The 21249-nt window shown below is 42.2% G+C and overlaps 1 protein-coding gene across 5 annotated transcripts in view; it reads left to right on the forward strand.

The window, feature by feature from the left end:
* slc12a5a (solute carrier family 12 member 5a) overlaps positions 1-21249 on the forward strand; it is a 156774-nt gene that overhangs the window by 52909 nt on the left and 82616 nt on the right. Inside the window, exon 1 of one of the 5 annotated variants that reach the window (XM_034138762.1) lies at positions 2324-2926. The exons of the other annotated variants lie outside the window; for them this stretch is intronic. Within the exon in view, the coding sequence (XP_033994653.1) occupies positions 2872-2926 (55 nt within the window). The 5' untranslated portion in view covers positions 2324-2871. Of the gene's footprint in view, positions 1-2323; positions 2927-21249 lie in introns of those variants that run through there. 5 annotated transcript variants of the gene reach the window in all.

Genomic DNA, 21249 nt, shown 5'->3' on the forward strand with positions numbered 1-21249 from the left:
TTTCGGACCTAACCAAAATAATGTTGATGTCTGGCAGTGTGTTAGCTACAGCAGCTGATTTGATTGTGTAAGTTCACTGAATGTATTACAGTTTTTCCCACATGTTCATTTCAATCTGTGCAGAGAGAGAGATTGGTAGATATGATAACTCCACATCTCTTTGAGGAACATGTGAGTCTACAGGTGGATGCTGGCGTAGATGAACTTTAGGTTGATTCATTGCTAAGTGATGATCCAATGGTAAATAGAGTGCATTTTGTACAGCCAGTCTTTAGTCTGCGCGACCACCCAAAGCCTCTAACAACACAAGTCGGCATTCAATCATTCACGCACCAACGACCATATGATTTGTGGACCACCATGCTACCTGCTGAGCCACAGCCCCCCCCACCCGCAGTGTTCTTCATCGTGTTTAACACAATTGAGTGGCACTGTAAATTGTACAGTAACTGTTACTAGAAAATGGAGAACGTAGCCTTGGCAGCTAAAGGAAGCACAGAAATACAGAAATGTTTTAGATATACAAACTTAAATTCAAGATGCATGATGTCAATAAACACCGTAATTAGTGTAAATAAATAGTTTCCAGACAACCATGTTGCCATTTAAAATGTTAGTTGGAGTGCCAGGTGACATTTTAATCTGAAGAAAAGATGATGTTGCCAATGTATACCACACTAGCGCCCCCATTTAAAAAAAAATACTTTTATAAATAGCCTGCACCAATGCAACCTACCACAGACTCCGCTACGTTGCAATGCTCATCACAAGATGCATCTTTATATGAACACCTGCAATTCAACCAAAAATAGACACAACGTAAAAGTGATTGCCAGAAGTGTTAAACATTAAACTGGGTTATTGTCCTTTTGTATGCATTCGGTCTGCTTGGTATGCACAATATAGCGTTTAGTTAACCATTTACCTGTTTCTCATCCATCCAAATGACAACAATAAAGTCTAATCATTGTGAGGTTGATTACTAGCCGCCAGTGATTGCTGCACGGCTGCAAGACATGTGTTATTGATCAGTTCTGCATTTACATGCAAGAGTAGAAATCTGAGTGTACTACCCACATCACTTGTGTAGCACCCCTGCTTACTTCACATTTGTTTTCCTCTTTATTTAATAAACAAGACAGATCTGCACCCTCCTTTGTAACCACCAGAAATAATCAGCATGATTTCATGTAAGTCACATTCAACCAATCAATTGCTTACTTGACACATAATGTACATAAAGCAATATATTCAGGACACAACTGAATGTAATGTTTCCACTGAAGGTAAAAGCAAAGGCTCTTTCCTTGTGGATATTGTAATGTAATGTGTGTTGTTGTTACAAAGTATTCACTGGCGTGAGTACTAATGAACAAGAGGAGAGAAGTGTATCTGTACACACAGCTCAGTAGAAAATTCGTTGTCAAGCTTCAAGGTATTGGTTGTTTGTAGAGGTTTCGTTTGAGACCTCGGTAATAAATCCATTCAGCAGAGCCGGGTGTGCAGTTATATCTTCCTCCTTCCCTTTTTGTTGAAATCTATTCTGTGCATCAGCGCTACCATGACTAAAACCAAGATTAATTGCTTTCATATCTCTGGTGTGGGATCGCAACCGCTGGGACACACATGGAAACACACACACACACACACACACATGCACAGTGTCTTCCCTACACGCATTTCTTTTGCACACGGTACACAATGTACCCGATCAAAATGAATCTGCATGCATCAAAAATGAGACCGGCCTAATTGACAGGGAGGCTTCAATGCTGTGCCGACGCCATACAGCAGTTCAGTTAGAACAAAAGCTCTCTGCACACTAAAGAGGGGATTAACCATTGGAAAGGAAGATAAAGAGCCATGTTAGAGCAGATGGGCAGGTGTGTGTGTGCATGTGTGCAAACCAAACTGATGGCTGTGTTGCCTATACAGTGTGTCCTTCCATGTGTGTGCATCTGATGGCTCTCCTTGTTTATCATAACTGCATACAGATGATGTTGATAGGGCTTGTTCCTCCCTTGAAGGATACAGAGTCTCTATTTGCATCTGACATTAAAGTAGGGAGCGAGCGCGGCAGCTTATTACAAAGCTGACAGGAGAAAAAGACGATGCATAATGCACCTCTGTGAGCAGAAGACATCAGAGCGGCGAGGCTACCGCCCGCTCTCTTTAGCAGCATCTATTCCACTTCCCCAATCACCTCTCTGTCTGTCAGCTGCGATGAGAAGAGGGAGGGAGGGGGAGAGAGAGAAAGATGTAGAAGAAATCACACTACTGTTTGAATATGCAATCATGTTGGCAGCTACAGTGACTGAGCAACATCATCTGAGCAGGGGAGAGTGCTTTTTGTGTCTGTGAGTGGGTGAGATCGAGATCAGGTGTGAGGAAGGCGACCAAAAAAAAAAGAGAGACAGCGAAGGAAAGAAGGAAGGAGGGAGAGAGTGCTGCTCTGAGGCGTTCCATCATCCACCAAACTCCTGCAGCTTCCCTCCTCCTCCTCCTCCTCCTCCACCAGGAGAGAGAGAGAAACAGCAAGAGAGTCAGAGGACGAGAGAGCAACAGAGAGAGAGAGAGAGAGAGAGAGAGAGAGTCACGCTTACAAGCCAGCGGAGAAGAGACGTCAAGAGGAGGATCTACAGAGGGAGGAAAAAGAAATCCTTCTCTCTTCTGCTGCCTCTCTGCGTGCATCCTACGGGCAGCGAGGAGCGAAGAGGAGCGAGGAGGATCCGGCTGGCATATTTTCTACTCTTGCTTCCCCGCTACTTCTGCGGCTGATCACAGTGGGTGGAGAGCAGGGAGAGCCGCCGAGAGCTCCATCGGTGACACCGCTCCGCAGCAGCACACCAAGAGAACTGTAGAGCAGCCGGGATGCTTAACAACTTGACCGACACAGAGGAGGGGGACGGAGGAGCCCAAAGCCAGGGTGAGTGATGGGATGTGTCACACACACACACACACACACACACCAGCAAAAATGCATAAACAGGAACATTCAAATGGCAATGCGAGACACATACTGTATATCCGCCCACGCACACAGAGAGGCAATGAATGGAGCACATGAAATGCTTCGTAAAGCACACACAATTTAGGGTGATGGGAGTGAGCAGTCATTGGGAAAGGATGTGGGTGTGTGTGTGTGTGTGTGTGTGTGTGCGTGTGTTAGTGTTACAGCACAGTACGGTGGTCGGCTTGCCTCCTCTGCTGCTGCTCTTACTGCAAGGCTGTTGTGACAGGAATAGTAATGGGCTTACTCCATACGATGAATGGATAGTGTAAGGGCATTACAGCCTTTTCCAGCACATGCACCAACTTGCATTAAAACACACACATCAACATGACACACACGCAAACATGCAAACATGCATACAGTAATGATGTATGGTGTAGAAACGTCAAATAGTTGGTTCAACTTAAATGCTCCCATCACATATGGTTATATGTGGACAGGCGGTATGGGCATGTGCACGCTCTCACAAACACACACACACAACCACTCACAATTACAGATACCAAGCCACCACTGCTGCTAATCCCATCGCCCCCCCCCAGCTGTCAAAATCAGCCCTCCAGCCAATCCCCATGGCTGAGCCCAGGCCGGGATCTCTGCAGGCTTTCCATAGGAAACCTGTGGGTTGCTGGGTTGTGCAGAGCTTGGTTGGGAGTGCTCTCATACCAGCTCGTTGCCTGAAAGCGCAAACCCCGACGGAAATGTAACCTATGCTTGTGACGGGAACAGCACTGCACATTTAGAAACGGCGTTAAGTCATGGAATTCCCAGGTATTTGTTATTTGGTTTCCATTTTTCAAACCCAACGGCTCACTGGGGCTGTGGATAATTCTGCAGAAGCTGCACACCGGCATTTTTGTTCTAGTTCCTCTCTGCTATATGTTGAGGATTGTTCTGCACACTTGTCTATCTCTCAAGGCCCCGGCTTTCTCTCCTTCACTGCCCTCTTGTCTTCCATTTGGCTCTCTACATTCCCTCTTTGATGTTTCCCCTTTTGCATTGAGGTACAAATCTCCTCGTTGTCGTCAGGACTCCCAGGATGCACTGGAGAGACAGGTTGCGGATGAGAGAACAGTCACTATGCTGCTTCTCCTACCTGTGAGGGCTTAATGATAAAAATAGACCAGCACTGGGAACATGAATATTTAACTTAATGCGGGCATCTCTTTTTTTTTCGTAGGGGGGGGATTACAAAGGTGCGCTAAGAGCATGGACAGCGGTTGTAAGAGGTTGGCGACAGGTTTTTGAAGCATGACCCCGTTTTGTGAGTGCGACGAATCGAAACCATCAAGGGCAGGTTACCGAGCGTGACATAGAGCCACATACCGGCGCATGCAGGAGTGTTAGGCTAACAAGATTACTTGAGCGTTGCTGTCTTTGTGTGTGCGCTTCTACCTTTTAGCACTGTGGAATCTCCCATCTGATTATGTGTATGCATCCATGTGTGTGCAGAATGGAGTTTCCAAGTTGGCACGCGTGTTCAGACGGAGTACACTTTAATTTGCGTGTGGTTGGAGCTCCACCACATCTCCTGCAAAATGTAGTTGTCAGACTTTCGTTTGTCAGGCTGTCCCTTTTTATCTGTTCCTGCGTGATGCATGGATATTACCTATGTATGTAATGTGCACACAGCTGGGGTGGGACCCTTAGAGAGGGGGATAAGTGCCCACCAACACCACCACCATCTCCTTTCAACACATCTCTCTTTCCCCCCCCGTGTCACTCTCTAATTCTATCCTTCTCTTTTTGTCACTCTGCAGTAGAGGCATCTCTCAGGATAGGACCTCATTCTCTCACACACACACACACACACACACACACACACACACACACACACACACACACACACACACATCCCTTTCATCTGAATCACGGCCTTGCTAAGCTAGCTGTGCAACAACCTGAATAACTCTGTTTAGTCATCAGTACTATGCAGCAGCGGCTCCAGATAGGGAGGGCTTTCCGCCTCTTTACAGTAGGAATGTCAGAGGCTGTCGCTGTCCGCTGTCCCCCGGTGCTGAAAGCTGCTCCCTCTCCCCCCTCCCCTCTCCCCCCTCCTGACTCCAGTTGCATGTACATACATCCAGAAGCTCAGGCTTGCCTCGCGCTGTCCAAGGTGCTGATTTATAGCCTTCATTACCCGGCTGGGTCACAGCCCAGGAGAGGACAGCACGGGGGGGGGTGGTGGTGTGTGTGTGTGTGTGTGTGTGTGTGTGTGTGTGTGGTGTGTGTGTGTGTGTGTGTGTGTGTGTGTGTGTGTGTGTGTGTGTGTGTGTGGTGTGTGTGTGTGTGTGTGTGTGTGTGTGTGTGTGTGTGTGTGTGTGTGTGTGTGTGTGTGTGTGTGTGTGTGTGTGTGTGTGTGTGTGTGTGTGTGTGTGTGTGTGTGTGTGTGTGTGTGTGTGTGTGTGTGTGTGTGTGTGTGTGTGTGTGTGTGTGTGTGTGTGTGTGTGTGTGTGTGTGTGTGTGTGTGTGTGGTGTGTGTGTGTGTGTGTGTGTGTGTGTGTGTGTGTGTGTGTGTGTGTGTGTGTGTGTGTGTGTGTGTGTGTGTGTGTGTGTGTGTGTGTGTGTGTGTGTGTGTGTGTGTGTGTGTGTGTGTGTGTGTGTGTGTGTGTGTGTAAAGATGAAAGGCATAATTGTCAGGGAAATTAAAAAAAGGTTGTAAGGGAAGAAGTGAACGCCTGTTGACTCAAGGCCAGATTTACATATTCATAAGTTACTCTCCCACCATATTTTTAACTATGTGCAGATTTTCTCTTTGGAGTGTCAATGGTGCAAGGAAGTGGGATGCAATCACAAGTTGAAGGAAGGGTGAAGCTGTGGTGGTATGTGCTGCAGAGAAAGGGTTTGATGGCGGAGCATGTCTTGTTTTTAGAACAAGGGGATGCTGTTACTGTCTGAAAGGTGAACAGGTGAAGGATGATGGAGGCATAGAGTATGAGTTGCAGGTGTAGAATGATGCATTACAGTTATTGTCAACCCACAATGAGATGAGAGTTGTAGTTGATGTCTTGCTTGTGTTTAAATGTGTAGAGGGCTAAGTTACACATTTTGTAATCAACTACATCGACTTAATCCTGTCAAGTTGTGATCCTGTCACTACAGTGATGAGCTGTAAGCTGTGTTTACTTCAGCAGTCAGAGCCCTCATTGTTTTCGGTGCAGCATTAAGACGAGCTGCTCTGGGTCCTTGTTAGTAGCAAAAAGGGATTTCATGCTACTTCTCCAAACGTTTGTTGCCGTCTGCAGTTTTCATTTATGTATTCAGTCGCTCATTAATGTGTCACTTCAGTTTAACGCTCCAGTTTAATGAGTGGTTTTTGTAACTTGTGCATAATTAGATATTGCTCAGCAGGTCAGCTGACTGCTGTTAGCCGGTCCCCTCCACATACATCTGCAGGATTATTTAGAAGTATATTATCACCTAAAACAGCCTTTTTAATACCTTTTAACATGCTTCTTCTGTATAACGCATCTTAATCAAGTACGCACTGGAACATATTAATGATTAAAGACTACAAATAAAAACATTCACTAGAAAAAATATACAGGTCTAAAGGCTTGGAAACTCAGGTTGAATCAACATCTTTAAAAAAGGGCCTCCATGTGTACTCATATATTCTGTCTAACCTTTGATATGTAAGATATCCTCTCTGGAAAATGCATTTTATTGATATAAATAGGTAACTTTAATATTGAATATATTATAAACATTATGAACATCTTCTCTGCATTAGGAAAAAAAAGTAGTACTAACTTATATAAAAACATAAATACCATAAATAGTAACTTTGGTGGCTGCTTTTTATACCAGCAAGCACTCCTTGAGTACGTTTTAAACCGTAGAGCCCAGCACAGTAAGTTATGTCGATGGGTTCAAGGTTCACGTCCTGCCATCTGCATCGCTCCTGAAAACAGACACAAATAAATAGATGCATAAAAAAGCCAAAACCTTCATTTTTGTTGTCACGTTATCAACGAAAGCTGGTTGTCAGCATTAGTAACACATACATGGCATTTCCTGTGATTGCTTCACGATAAAAAGACGACCTGTCTTTCTCCAGTTATTCGCTTTTAATGTGAAGCAGCAAATGTAGGAAATGTCCATTCTGCTATAGAAATAACTTGAAATAGCTCTAAACAGCATTAGAACAATAAACAATAAACAATATTAAGACAATTCATTATATTTCTGCCAAAAATACCAACCATAAAAAAGTCAGGGTTTGATTACAGAAGACATTTCGTGTGTTCAATCTGTATTTACCCGTTGGAATCTTTACATTGCTTGTTTATGTATTCATGACTGGATTTCATTCAGGTTTCATCCTCTTCATTTAGACATTTATTTGTTGTATATGATATTAAACTGAATGTCGTTGTGTTCTGGGCTGATTGTCAAAAAGACGTCATTACACTTTAACGACAACATTAATTTGATCTCATTGGGCTGTGGGAAATTATAACGACATTCTTTCATGTTTTTAGACATTTAATAGCCAAGAACTCTTTCACAGATTAATTTTTTAAAAAGCCAGTAGATGAATTAATAATGAAATATTCCCCCATCCCTTCATCCTCTCATCCTCTCATCCACTCATCCCCTCATCCCCTCATCCCCTCATCTTCTCATCCCCTCTCTGCAGCCAGAGCCTACTCTTGGTCTGGGCTGTGAATAGGGTTGTAATGATGTTTTAGTTATGGCTGACTGGGTAATACTGCAAAATGCTCCCCGGGGCCCTCTCCTAGGGAGGCAGTTGTTGTGCATGCTCAACGTCATTATTCTCTGTCTACCCTCTCTGCGACTTATCTACTGTGAATGGAGAGAGAGAGGGCAGAAATGCACTGTAAGTGAGAGAGATTGCTGGCTAATACAGAACGCAGCCACTTGTTACCCGGGGGAAGGTAGCTCTCTGGCTGCACACAAAAACATGCATTTTCAGTAGCTTAGCGCTAAAGTGTATCCTCTCCACATGAGTAGACAAACACATAGGCATGCCGTCCCCTGCAGCACGGCACTGTTTAGGTCAGGTTCAATACGTTATTACCGTGTCAACAAGGTTAATTGGGTACAGGCGAAGCTTTGAGAAAGAAACACGTTATAAAGTGCAAAAATACTGTTTTTAAAAAATACAATTATTTACCACCAACATAATAAGTTATATAATATTAATAATTACAATAAAGAAAAATATATATATCAGTATAAAATATATTACATACACTATTTATAGTGTGCATCACAAAATCACAAAATATGCAAAAATATTGTTGACCAATGAAGTAATACAAAATAAAGTTGTGCTTTTATTAGCTGCTTGTAGCTATTCTAACTCATTTTTGCTCTATTAATAACCAAATACCATGCTTAAACAAATCCCTTGCTTTTGAGCCAGAGGTATTATTCATTGATGTACCAACCACCATCTTGCACATGTCTTCTGGAGTCCAAATATAGATTATAATTACATCTCACCTAATTGAATTTAGTTAAAGTTAGGAATGAATAAAGCATAGATATAATAGCTGGTGTAACAATGGGGCAGATGAATTGGTGCTTGCTAATTAGAGTATGGTTACCATCAGTGGTGGGTGTCCATATATAATGGTTGGGTATTCATACATTGGTTTGTCAATTCAAAAGCAGAAGAAGGTATAATCAGCAGTGAAGGGCTGTGCTTCCCAAAAGCTTGCTGTTGACACACACTGTTCTGATGAAAAGCTCACACACAAGCATGTACAATCAGGAGGACCATGCACACACACACACATCATACACACACACATTCAATTGATTCAATACAAATGTTACTTTACTTGTGAGAAAAACGTGTCTAAAAATACTTGTATTAAGCATTTCACTGCCGTTGACTTCAGAGGTGTCTACGTATTTTGTGTTTAATTTGATCACACCGTCAGCTTCGTGCTTAATTATTCATTAACACGTTTTGTTCTGTCTTACCTTTAAAAGAGCAGCTACTTTTCTCTTCTATATATACACACAGTTTTCCCATCGTTTTCCAAAATGGCATCACTGACACCTGTCACACATTCAGGTGTGTAGAGATTTTCTTTTTTACAATTTGGATGTATAGCTTTATGAAAGTACTTAACTTAAATGTGGTTATATTGCATGTTAGAATAACAGATAAAATGCACTCAATTGAATTACAATATTACAGCACTACAAATCCCTTGACAGCAACAAAACCAGTGGGAGGAACATACAGTTGCAAAAGAGTTTCTGAGGTAAAAGACTTCTAATGGATGGTCCCACAGAGAAATAGATGGCTGGTTTTATGGAGAGGAAGTAGAGGTCAGTGGAAGTGAAGGAAAGAGATGAATCATGCCAGAAGAGCTCAACCAAGCCGAACACAGGAACCTTCGTCATCACTTCCTCAACTTTACTGACACAATCTAATGGAAATGTTGGCTTCTGTGGTCTCTTGTATTACAAAGTCAAAATATTACAAAAGGGAGTAAGAGCATAAGCATGCAGACACAAATCAATGCAATAAAAGGTAGAAATACATGTCTTATAGATTTAATGAAAAACATTTGCACTCTTTTTTTTTTTTTTTTTTTTTACCCGTTAAGACCATATTTTGCAACTATTTGACTACTTATGTTAGAAAATAATACAATACTGCAAGCTTTTTTATATCAAAAGGCAATCATCTTCCCCTCCTGTAAAACACAATATGACCTGTGCTTACTGTAGGTAAGGGAATGCCAAAACACTTTAGCCAATAATAATGCCATCCAAACCGTTATTGACAATGGAGGTATCACTCTGCCAAATGGTGCTATATTCAAAGCCAGCCCACTTCTTAGTGGTCCAATCAAATGCGAGGATATTGTTTAAATTCCTGTTTGTAAAATCTAATATTTGAGCACTGTCCATTTACAAAGGAGTACATTACATCACATTGCAAAAGCTAATGATGCTCTTACTTCAAATGTACTGGGACATACCTAAAACCAACTGTACCTAATATAAGTAACATGTTTCAATTTGCTTTATGGCAGATCAAAACCAGTAGATTATAGATTAAAGTAGACGACACAGTAAAACACAGCTTTTTTTTTAATGCATTATATACATTCTGCTTAATAAACTCATTATTTGATACCTTATTTGCAGAAGCAATTGACCTGTAATGGTCCTTGGGATTGTGAGCATCTCCTGAAAATGTCCTATCAAAATGGAATGATTTGGTACAGCTCCATCACGGTGTGTGTGAATCTGCACACGGCAGCTAGAGTAAATCAAGACGCCCGCACCGGTGACGCAGCCTCGCTCTACTTCGACTCGTAATTGAAGAGACAGAAGTCCTTGATGAGTCTCTCCATTTCCTCCCAATCTAGCATCACTGTGAATGGCCGGTACCAGGAGATGGAACCATAATGAAAAGCAACGTATTGATTTACTCTCACTCATATATCTATTTGGTGTGATTTAGCCGGTGTGTGGTTGAGGCTGGCCTCAGAACTATGATATCCACTCAGCCCTGTAACACAACAATCCGTGATATCACCTCTGTGTGTGTGTGTGTGTGTCAAAGCCTGGCTTCAACCCATTATTTCAAGCTGTTTTCCTTTGGCTCAGGAGAGAAAAATAACCAAGTAGGTAATGTGGATTGCCATGGTTACAGTCTGGGCTGTTGGAAATGTTCCATTTATTTGCAAAACATATGAACCCTTTACACTGAGGTTAAACACAAACAAAAAAAACGCACCCAAAGTTATAGCACACACATTTCTCCTTTGCCATTCATTGGGTTCTACAGGTCAATTGTACCTGTAATTTATTTGCTTTCATTTGGAATATATATTATTTAGATTGAGGAATTTCCCTGGAGGATACATCCCTTGTAATTTGGCAAAGCGCAGAGAGGAGTCACGTTTCTCTGTTTTTCAAACTCAAGCGTTGCCTCTACGTCTCGGCACTCCCTCCTTCTCTCTGAGGAAGGTTAAGCAATCCTCTCAGCTCCATCTTTAATTGCCTAGGTAACCACCAGCTAACTGAAAAATAGTTTATTTCCCTTTCATCTTAAGAGTGGTTGCTATAGAGTATGCGCTTTGCCATCACGTGTGTACTTGGCCCTAAGCATGTATATGTATACTATGAGTCTCATACATATGCGTGTGATCTCCTTTAATGTATGTGCATGCTAATATTAGCACAACAAAAAACAGCGGATGGACACGCACAAGAAAACTGTGTTGAAGTCAGCCAGCAGCAGAGGTGTGTGTGTGTGTGTGTGTGTGTGTGTGTGTGTGTGTGTGTGTGTGTGTGTGTGTGTGTGTGTGTGTGTGTGTGTGTGTGTGTGTGTGTGTGTGTGTGTGTGTGTGTGTGTGTGTGTGTGTGTGTGTGTGTGTGTGTGTGTGGTGTGTGTGTGTGTGTGTGTGTGTGTGTGTGTGTGTGTGTGTGTGTGTGTGTGTGTGTGTGTGTGTGTGTGTGTGTGGTGTGTGTGTGTGTGTGTGTGTGTGTGTGTGTGTGTGTGTGTGTGTGTGTGTGTGTGTGTGTGTGTGTGTGTGTGTGTGTGTGTGTGTGTGTACAGCATGGCAATGTGGGATTGCTGTGTCTTTAAACTAGAAAGAGGCTTAATTGGTGGGTATGAGTGGGCAGAGGCACTGCAAGGCGACTGAGGCCAGCGGTGGAAGTTTCTGTAGAAACTCGCCTGGTCGTCTTGGATGAAAATCAAACACACAGTCTTGTAATTGGGTAGGGGAGGGGTGGGGATGGGCACGGAGTGGGATCAATCCTTCACAGTCTGCTTCATCGTCAGGACTCTAATTCTGGCCAGCAGTTCACCATTGGACCGGCTATACACAAACACACACATCATGTTTGGGATGGACGGGAATTCCTAATTAAGCAGATGGGCTCTGCACCAACATCATACTTTTGCTTTCACTTCACAGACTGAAGTTCAGAGCATGCAAGTCATTCAGCTTAGACTTAGATGATGAAAAAGTAGTGATTAATAACTGACACATTACAGTGTAGATAAAGTAATGAGGCAGCTCTTAAGAAGAGTGAGAACACATGGAACGTCAAGGACAAATATAAGTACTCTCAGATGAGTATCTCCTCCTTCATCATAGATAGTGAAAAAAGTATTTCTACAGTTTGTTGATTTTTCGCATCTCCAAATTATATTAGTGTTTGAAGTGGAGAGAGTTTAGACTTGTAATGCTGACAAGCTACCAAGTAAGGATGGGCAGTACACTGATTGGGCTGCATCTTAAAATGATCTTTATCAATTCATACATATTTTAGTGAACTATCAATTGATAATTTAGAGAGTAAATGCAACAAAAAGGTGATTACAGGGGGTGAAAATCCCAATACCTCTTAGAAATGTTTCTGTTGTTTGACCAATCGTCCAAAACTACAAACTATTTGACAAACAATAGAAGAGTAAAGCAGTAGATCCTCAAATTCTGGTAGCATTTATTTAAAGACTTGAATAAACTGATCTTAATCAACATTACATTGTGGTGGATATACCTTTATCATCATGTTTAAAGGTAATTACTTAGGTTTTCCTATGGTTATTGTATACTATGAGGATTTATCATTGATTCCAGATAAAGTGCTATATCATAATAGTTATTGATATTATATGAAATATATGGTGATATGATTGTGTTATGTATGCATGTTCCTTTCATAAACACTATGTAGGTTGTAGCATTCTGCCCGTTAACCACAATAATCAAATTGTGTTCTGATGATGTTTCCGCAGATGATTTATTTTGGATACAATGCCCTTTATGAATTGCCCTAACCTGCTGTCCAGATATCACCGTCCCGTAAAGACCAACACTGATTGTAAATCTCCTCATTTGCGTTATTGACCACATTAAAGCCTAATGGTCCATGGCCCTTTTGGCTTTAACAATGAAATGGCCAGAACTGGTGATGAAGTTTTAGCTTCTGCTGTCTCTTCAGTTTTCCTCTTAGTTCCTGGCCATTAAGATACCCAGAGTGTCATTAGAGGATATTAAGGTTTCTTAGTGGAGATGGTTTGGGAGGGGGAAGTATGTGGGCGGAAGCATAATGAAATGTCTTTTTCCAAGGCAGTGAACAGTGGGGAGCATTTTTTTGTGTCATTTGTTATCATCCACAGGCTGATTTTATGCTTTTCCCCCCCCAAGAGAAACCATTAACTAAGACATTTATTGAAATTATTTTTCAAAAATATGGTTAATCCCAGTTTTATTTTATATCTTTGTAAAATAAACGGTTTTATTAGTTAATACTGTTCCCATTTATTGTGCTTCCCCTTTAAACATTACTCGAAGTGATAGATACATGTACATTTCTGGATTAGGGCCATTATGAACAGGACACAAAGGGCAACACTATAATTTGAAAATGTTCAATGGAGGGGCTATCAGCCGAGCTGTTAGGGTAAATTGTCATTCATTGTAGAAAGAGGACACTTTTGCGGGAATAAACTGTAGACAGCTAATTCTATAAAACACTCACACGTTCACACAAAAACAACAAGCAGATTACATATCATCAACTTAATGGTTCAATTTGTGTAACAGTCTATGGTGCCTATACCGCTGTTTGATGTCTTTACAGCTGTAATCTTTCATGTCATAGTGCCATTTCATGACGGTGTCTTTTGGTCGGGATCAAACAGACATGACGGAGAAGATAGAAGAGCCGTACAGAGGCACACTGACTGTGATTGATACTGCTGTTATTGGCTAATAGCCTCTGTGAATATTGCCTGCATTAGTGACGGACACACACTGCTTTATGTGTTGTGCACAAACACAATCATTTTGGCGCCGCGTATATGATTTCAGCTCATTTAATAATTGACCATACTTATAACCTCTTACATTCATATTTCAGGTGCATCGTGTCACACGCACATAACCAAGGCATCCACTCTATAGCATCTGATTCAATTGTTGCCTTCAGCCGAACACTTAAACACAGCCCAGCTAAGTGGACATATAGATGTAAAATATAATCTCACAATCAAATATTTATGTCTCTAGGTATGAGTTTCATTCACTGTTCCCCTGGGCATAGTGTCGCCTTTGGCTAGGCCGATCACCTGCCTCCCTCCCTGTCTATCTGTCTCTCTCTCCTGCTCTTTGACGACAGCTTAGTTGACATGTCTGCAAAACTCTCCGACAGCCGAGTGTCTGGGGCTGATATGCCTGTATGAATAGTATTTCCCATTTCGCCGCGGCCCAGAGAGCCTATCAGCATCCTCAGCAAATGGAAATAAACCATCTGTCAGCCGGGCCCCTCCACAGGCGGCGGAGAGCCGTGCCACTTGCCCCGTGTCCCATCTCGGCCCTCAATAGGAACCCATTTAGCTATTGTCACACGGGAAATGGAGCAACTTAACTGGAGAGCTGTGGGATTGGTGTGGTGTGTGCCGCAGCGTAAATACAGAGGATTTCTCCAGGCGCTCTCAGCGTTTCATGTTTTATGTTCAGCAAGCAGGATAAGAGGATATTCTGTCTCTACGGATTCCCAATTTACAGACGTTATATACATTTTTAGGTACTTGACAAGATGAAATTGCACTATTTGTCACATTTATACCTCTGATTTGATAAAAAATGGGTTCCCTTCTTTGGAGGTAAGGTTATATTAACAATTGGTTAAATGACTCCATGTGTAATGTAAGGGGGTTCACTTGACCTGACTCTGCAGTTTCCCGCAGCTCTACAGTCCATTCTATCTTCTGTTACTACTCAGGTGCCCTCTGCAGCATCCTGGGGAAAGAACTATTAAAACTTATTCCACTCTACTTCCCAAACATCATTCAGCAGAAAAACAAAGTTAGCAACTAGCTGGTGAACACCGTACAAGACACAGATATATCCTAGTGGACATCAAAAAATAAATTAAATTAAAAGAAATTCACCAGATGGACAGAAGCACAACTCCAAATAAATGTTAATGTTGCCGCATTCATAGCTCGTATTTGCTGGACGTGTAAATTGGCAGCTGTTTCCTAACACGTTCATCATAACAGCTTTACAAGGTGATAAAATGTTGTGTTTGCAGCTTGCCAACAAGTCGCCACAGAAAATCAATTATGAGTGCCTTAATGAAATGTTGTGTGACACATCATCCCACGGCCCCAAAAGGTCCCAAAAGAGTTCTTGTAGTGGACCTCAAAGTTTGATAAACGTCCACTTAAAGCATGTTTCATGTTAGGATCATCTTGACGTCACAAGCAGAAAGAAACACCATAAGTACAAGATGGTTGTTGGATCATTCTTCTCACTAAAGGAAGACATGTTATGGAATTAAGTTGTCTATCTCTATCCATCTATCTATGTCAATGAACACACATAAGTTTGAGAAACATTAGCATTATATTGTTTTCTATTGTTCATCTTTTTTCAACTCTCTTTACAAGTCTTTTTCTTGACTGATTTGAATATCTTTTATCATGTTCATTCTGCACCATTCAATTGATGGTAGTGACACATTCCACCATTGTGACTCTCATAATGAATGCATTTATTCAGGTTTTCTGAATTCTGTGATTAAATAATGCAGCTTTAGACTTCTGCTAAGGGACATGAAAGCCCCAAGCTTCTTAAAATAGAAGCCTTTATCTTTTCCTTTTTTGCCTTATAATTTATGATCCATCAGTGCCATATATTCCACGAATGCTTAAAACGGCCATCACCACCAGAGCTTAAAAATTGTACATCTTTCTAAGGGTATCACATATATCAGCCCATTTTCGACATGTCGGTCTCTAAGAAAGAGATTTCTACATGCATGCTCCCGTCTGTGGGAGCGAGAGCTTCTTTTGACCTCCATCCAGTAATCCCTGGACCTCGACTTACACACTGCTGATCCGTCCTCATTTGCTATGTATCGTCTTCTTCCTTACCCACCCTGTCATCTTGGTCCAGGATGTCTAGATTATTCAACCCAACACGTCCTAATCCTCTCATCCTCAGTATCCGCAGCTGCCTACCAGACTGGTCATCAGACCGCTACTTTTTTAGCTAAGCACAGCCAAAGACGTTGGCTCGGCAGCTCTTTATCCCAGCTGGGCCGTGCCTCAAGTCCTCTCTGCTACCCAGTCAACTAAGAGTAATCGTACATTTAGATCCTATAGGTTGCTAATGATGGAGCTGTTTTAAAAAAAAACATGTTCACCCTTGTGTTCCCCTTAAAGGTCCCCTATTATACAGTTTTTCATCAATATATTATAGGTCTCAGATAAATACAAAACATGTCTCTGAAGTGTTTGGCTCGAAATACTAAACAGATCATGCATTGTAGCATTTGAAATGCCGCTCTATATTACCCTTCTTCGGTAAAGCCACGCTCGCATAATTGCAGATGAGACAGATGGACTTTGAATTGGAATAAACAAAAAAATAATCATCCTCCCACTCGGAGTGAAAATGATATATTTTGGGCTTTTTTGCTTCTGCCATAATTGCGGTCTTGTGTGTGTGCGGACTGTCACTCCTGTTGACACGGACAACGTCAGATAACTAGTGCCCACTGCCCACCAGCCACGCCCCGACGCATGGGGTCACGCCAATCACAAAGCTTTAATGCGTTCAAGTGCATTATTCTGGCACAGGAAGATTATGTTATAGGACATTAACGATAAAACAGAATATTGTTGTTCTATTTTTAGACACATCTCGCGATCAACCGGGAACCTCCTGGTCGATCGCGATCGACTGGTTGGGCACCCCTGCTTTAGAAGAAAATAAGGAGCCACTCCCCACGCCCCTCTGCAAGATATTTGGTTAAAAAGAACACAATGGTGCTCTAGGAGGAGATTCAGGTGATAAGGTGGGGGGTGGGGGGGGGGTGGGGTTATTGGCTAATGGTTACACAAGCCAAAAAAACTTTATGACATCATAAAGTGGCCAAGATCTGATCAGCTCATTTTCAGACAGGTTTTTATATAAATGGATCAGGACAAAAAGAGAGGGGGGCTTTTTTCCTGAAACTTTCAGAATCTCTTAACGCAGAGGGGACACATGTTTGTTCATGAGAAACATGAACAAGTGGATTTTGCATAATAGGTGACCTTTAAAGTCAAACTATGAAGCCAGTCTTCCCCTTTTCCACCATTTGTCTCATTCTCCAAACCCTTCTCCTGTTTCCTCTCAGCGTCTCGTCGCCTTGTCCCGGCCACGGTTCAGACTCCTCTTGGACGTGATTGCTGCAGCTCGTCACACATTCACTTAATTTCATTATCGTTGATGGTGCAGAGGGAGGGATCGAAGGAGCCTTTGATATTTAGTAGGCGCAATGTGCAGAGAGAAAGAAACTCATGAGATGGTTGAGGGGGGGGGGCTGTCTTCACTGCTCCAGCACATCAAAGGATTCCTCAGCAGATGTCTCTAAACAAGATGGCTGCCAGGTCAGCTTAGTCAATTAGCTCAGTAATAAGAACAGGTTGGTGTTTGTACAGCAGTCATGCGTTGGTCCTTGCACTGATTTAAGGATTATTTATGCAAAGGAAAAAAATGTTGGTTGATTTTTGAACTTGCTCTGAGCTTTTTGAATCAGAGGGATTTTTATTTGAATGAATTGAAGTATCTTTTGATCACAAAGAGAGAAACACATTTGCTGTGAGAGGCCAATGAATTAGTCCCGCCTGCTCTTCCTTTAGATAAAGAGTTAAAAGAAAAAGTATGCCTATGGCTTTGTGTGTTTCTGCCTCAGCTGTCATCCTCTGTTTCAGAGGAGGAAGCAACAGGGAATAATCATCTGTGCTTGGTATGTTTTGGGCCTGAAGGCCTGACAGGCCTAATGGTACTTGGGTGGCCAAACAACGTCTGACTGAATGAGGCCATTAGATTCATATTTGGGATTTTACTGCAGGACGCTATAGATTAACACTTTCATTCAATCTGTGAACATATACTTGTTGTTTCAGAAGCCCACAGCCTCATTCATCGCTGCAGCCTCACTGCTCATAGCAGCTCCTCTTGTATCTGATAAACATGGACACAGATGGCATCAAACTAAATGTTACGCAAACATCTCTGCAGCCTCCAGGGGTTACTAAATCTGAATGCTTGACTTCTGGTATGCCCCAAAATCTTCCAAGGCTCATTTACTGAAGAAAGCCTCTCTCGCCACGGGTAATTCTTTTTCTGTCCAGAGAACAAACCATTATTATAATAACTTTCAGTGTGAGCATTATCCATCGTATTACAAATAACATATTGCATATTGCCGCAGTGAAAATATCTTCCGAGCTTCCCTGCTGCTGTAGCAACCAGCAGTCTTCCTGGCTCCATTATTCAACAATGCAGGCACTTGCCTCTAGAAATGATATAGGCAGCAACACTGTCTCATGCATACCAATGGGAAGGTTAGCATGTGATCCATCCTAGAATGGATCGCAGTCTCTGGCTTTGGCAAGAAGAAAAAACATCGAAGCGGGATTAAAGTGCTCCCCCAACCCCCCCTCCTCGTGAGTAAATGTGAAATGACACAGTCAGATGGACAGTATAGTTGACGTGTTATCTGTTCACCGAGAGCATAAGGAAGCTGCTCAGATGGTCAAGCAGTCGCTCTGCTCATATTTCTGGGACGAGAGAGAGAGGGGGGAGAGGAAGGGACTGCATGCAAGCCTTTATCCTCTGCTGCATGGCTAGTTGCTATAGCAACATGACTTCGCATTCCTTTTCACCTGCAGTTTTTGATCAATTCTCACTCTTGCCTCTCCCTTGCCAACCTTCCTTTGTCATAAAATGCCTCGCCACTGCGGCTGACTTTCCTACACTGCAGCCACGTTTGCTCTATTGCCTTTAACAGCCCCCCATATGGTTATTAATAGTCTGTCTGCAATCATGGCTTCCCTCCTCCTCCTCCTCCTCCTCCTCACACATACTAGTGCCAACTGTAAAGGTAAAGCACATTTGGAGTGTCCCAACTTTAAATCCCTATGGTGAAATAGGACCCACATTGTGCTACAGCATCATTATCTCCCTGCTAATGCTGACTACACTGCGCTGTGTGGGGCAACACTACTCATACAGAGCCAATCATGCCCCGAGCTAATGATTCATCAGGAGTCTCCAGAGCATCCCCGGACCACCTAAGCTGCAGCACAGTCCATCATGGTCTTATGGACAAACTACAGCTGTTTGAAAGAACCTTCATTAGACTCAGAGGGCATCCCTTCCTCTCTGGAGGAATCGAGGAAGAATAAGAAAACTGTGTAGCTGGAGGTTAGATGCGACACTTGCAACTCCCTTTACGATGTATTTGAACTATGTGTCATCATAGCTTTCCTCATTAGAACCCTGTTTTCTTAGAAATGGTAGTGTGCTAATTAGCCTGTTTTTAATCAGGCAAGTGAAAGTGGAGCTGTGTGCAGGGTCTTGCGTAATGGGTATATAGATGGATAGTGACAGTCAGTCCTGCTTTAGGAAGCCAGGCATGCAGGGAGTAAAGCCTGAGCTGGGGGCACTGAGGCGTGATTACTTGGCTCTCACGTAAAAGTGCATTTCTACTCCGTGTGATCTGCTTATAGTTTTTCACATATATTACGTTTGAACACAATGTTATTTAAATGAACAGGCACCTATAGGCCTACAGTTTCAGAAGCATTTCCTGATTGAAAAAAAGATGGTGTTTATTCATCTTTCTCCCTCATACTTGCACAGAAACACGCATATTTGTGAAAATAAATGCACTCATTCCTATCTTCCTCCACTCTGCTTATTGCATGCAGTGCAATCATGCAAGTGCCTCTACTTATCTAATGCACATATGAATGGCTGATCATCAAAATGACGCATTACGGAGGAACAATCTGCGGTTGTTTTCATAAAACGTCTCTGATGACTCGGCCATGTAGATGGATAATTGGATCCTCTCACAAATGATTCTCTTCCATTACATTGCACTGTGCACGGCTGTGCAATGAGGTGGTTTCACTGAGCGTTTGCAGAGAGAGGGAAAGCTAAACATGTATGAATATGGTTACCACCAATGTTGAAAAATGTGCAGATGAACAAGAGTGTGGCTTATTTAAAATAATGTGTAATTACAGGGAGGAAAAACAAACAAAAAACCAGCGTTTGTTACTCTAAATGAATGCACATGGTATGACAAGGTGGCACTAATCTCCCAGCTCATTAACACAACATCTGGAGTAGGTCACACTATCCTGCCAGACAGCAAACAGAGGAAGTTACAGGAAAATGCACTCTAGCCTATCACACGGGAGCTGTATTTGTCACATATGCACTCTTATACAATCATGTACAAACACGAATGCACGAACAAAGACAAACCAGGCAACATCATCTTGTAAAACGACACTATCTGCAGTTTCCTCCTGATTCCCATAGAAACAATGTAGTTGTGCCTCGATTGTTCTTTGGACTTTGGACTGACGGACACGTGCAGGTGGAGTACAGCACCTTCATCTTCCCCTGGTTTTAACTGCTGTTTTTGTAAAGGCAGAATGCATTTCGAAGTGTATGTTTGGAGAGATTAAGGTGATACATTGTACAGAGAAACAACACAAACAGTTTTCTTCCTTCTCGATGAATCCTCGCTTCCTGCTGTTGCTCGTGCACTCCCACTGCGGGTTGTGTGAACTGTGAGAAACAAACAGGCCTGGGTCCAAAAGTGGCTGAATAGTTTTTGTTTTGATTTAACAATTTGTCACCCAAAAGGACTAATCAGTGAGTCCCACACAGTAACTGAATAGATGTTCAAATGAAGGTCTGAATAATGGGCCACAATGATTCACAACTTGCTCAACTCTTCATGAACTCTTCTCATTGATCTAGTTCTTCAAGCAGGACAGAGAAAACATCATTAGTGTGTGAGAAAGAAAGAAAGAAAGAATGATTTCAGTCCAAAACCACATAAGTTAAAGATTAGCTAGCGTACATTATTGATTTGTGTCTGCAACCCTTGCCTGGGTGTCTGTTAAAAAGTCAGTTGGATGTGTCTATTAGTAATAAATGTTCACATGAAAACAAAATAACCTCTTGCCTATGATGGCATATGCTTAATTAACCTTAAAAATAAACTTAGCAAGGCTTTTTAGAAATACAACTTCAGAAAAAGCTGAATAGCCTTTTTCATATTATTCTTTGAATTTGCTCTGCTGCTTCTCTCTTGGAGAAATGATTCAACTCGAAGCTTTTACATTTTCTGTTCCAATCACCTCATTTCTAGAAAACCTATTTCGAGGAAACGGAAGCAAGTGTTTGTCAGAAGGC

Source organism: Trematomus bernacchii, unplaced genomic scaffold, assembly GCF_902827165.1.
Source record: "Trematomus bernacchii unplaced genomic scaffold, fTreBer1.1, whole genome shotgun sequence".
Classification (NCBI taxonomy): domain Eukaryota; kingdom Metazoa; phylum Chordata; class Actinopteri; order Perciformes; family Nototheniidae; genus Trematomus; species Trematomus bernacchii.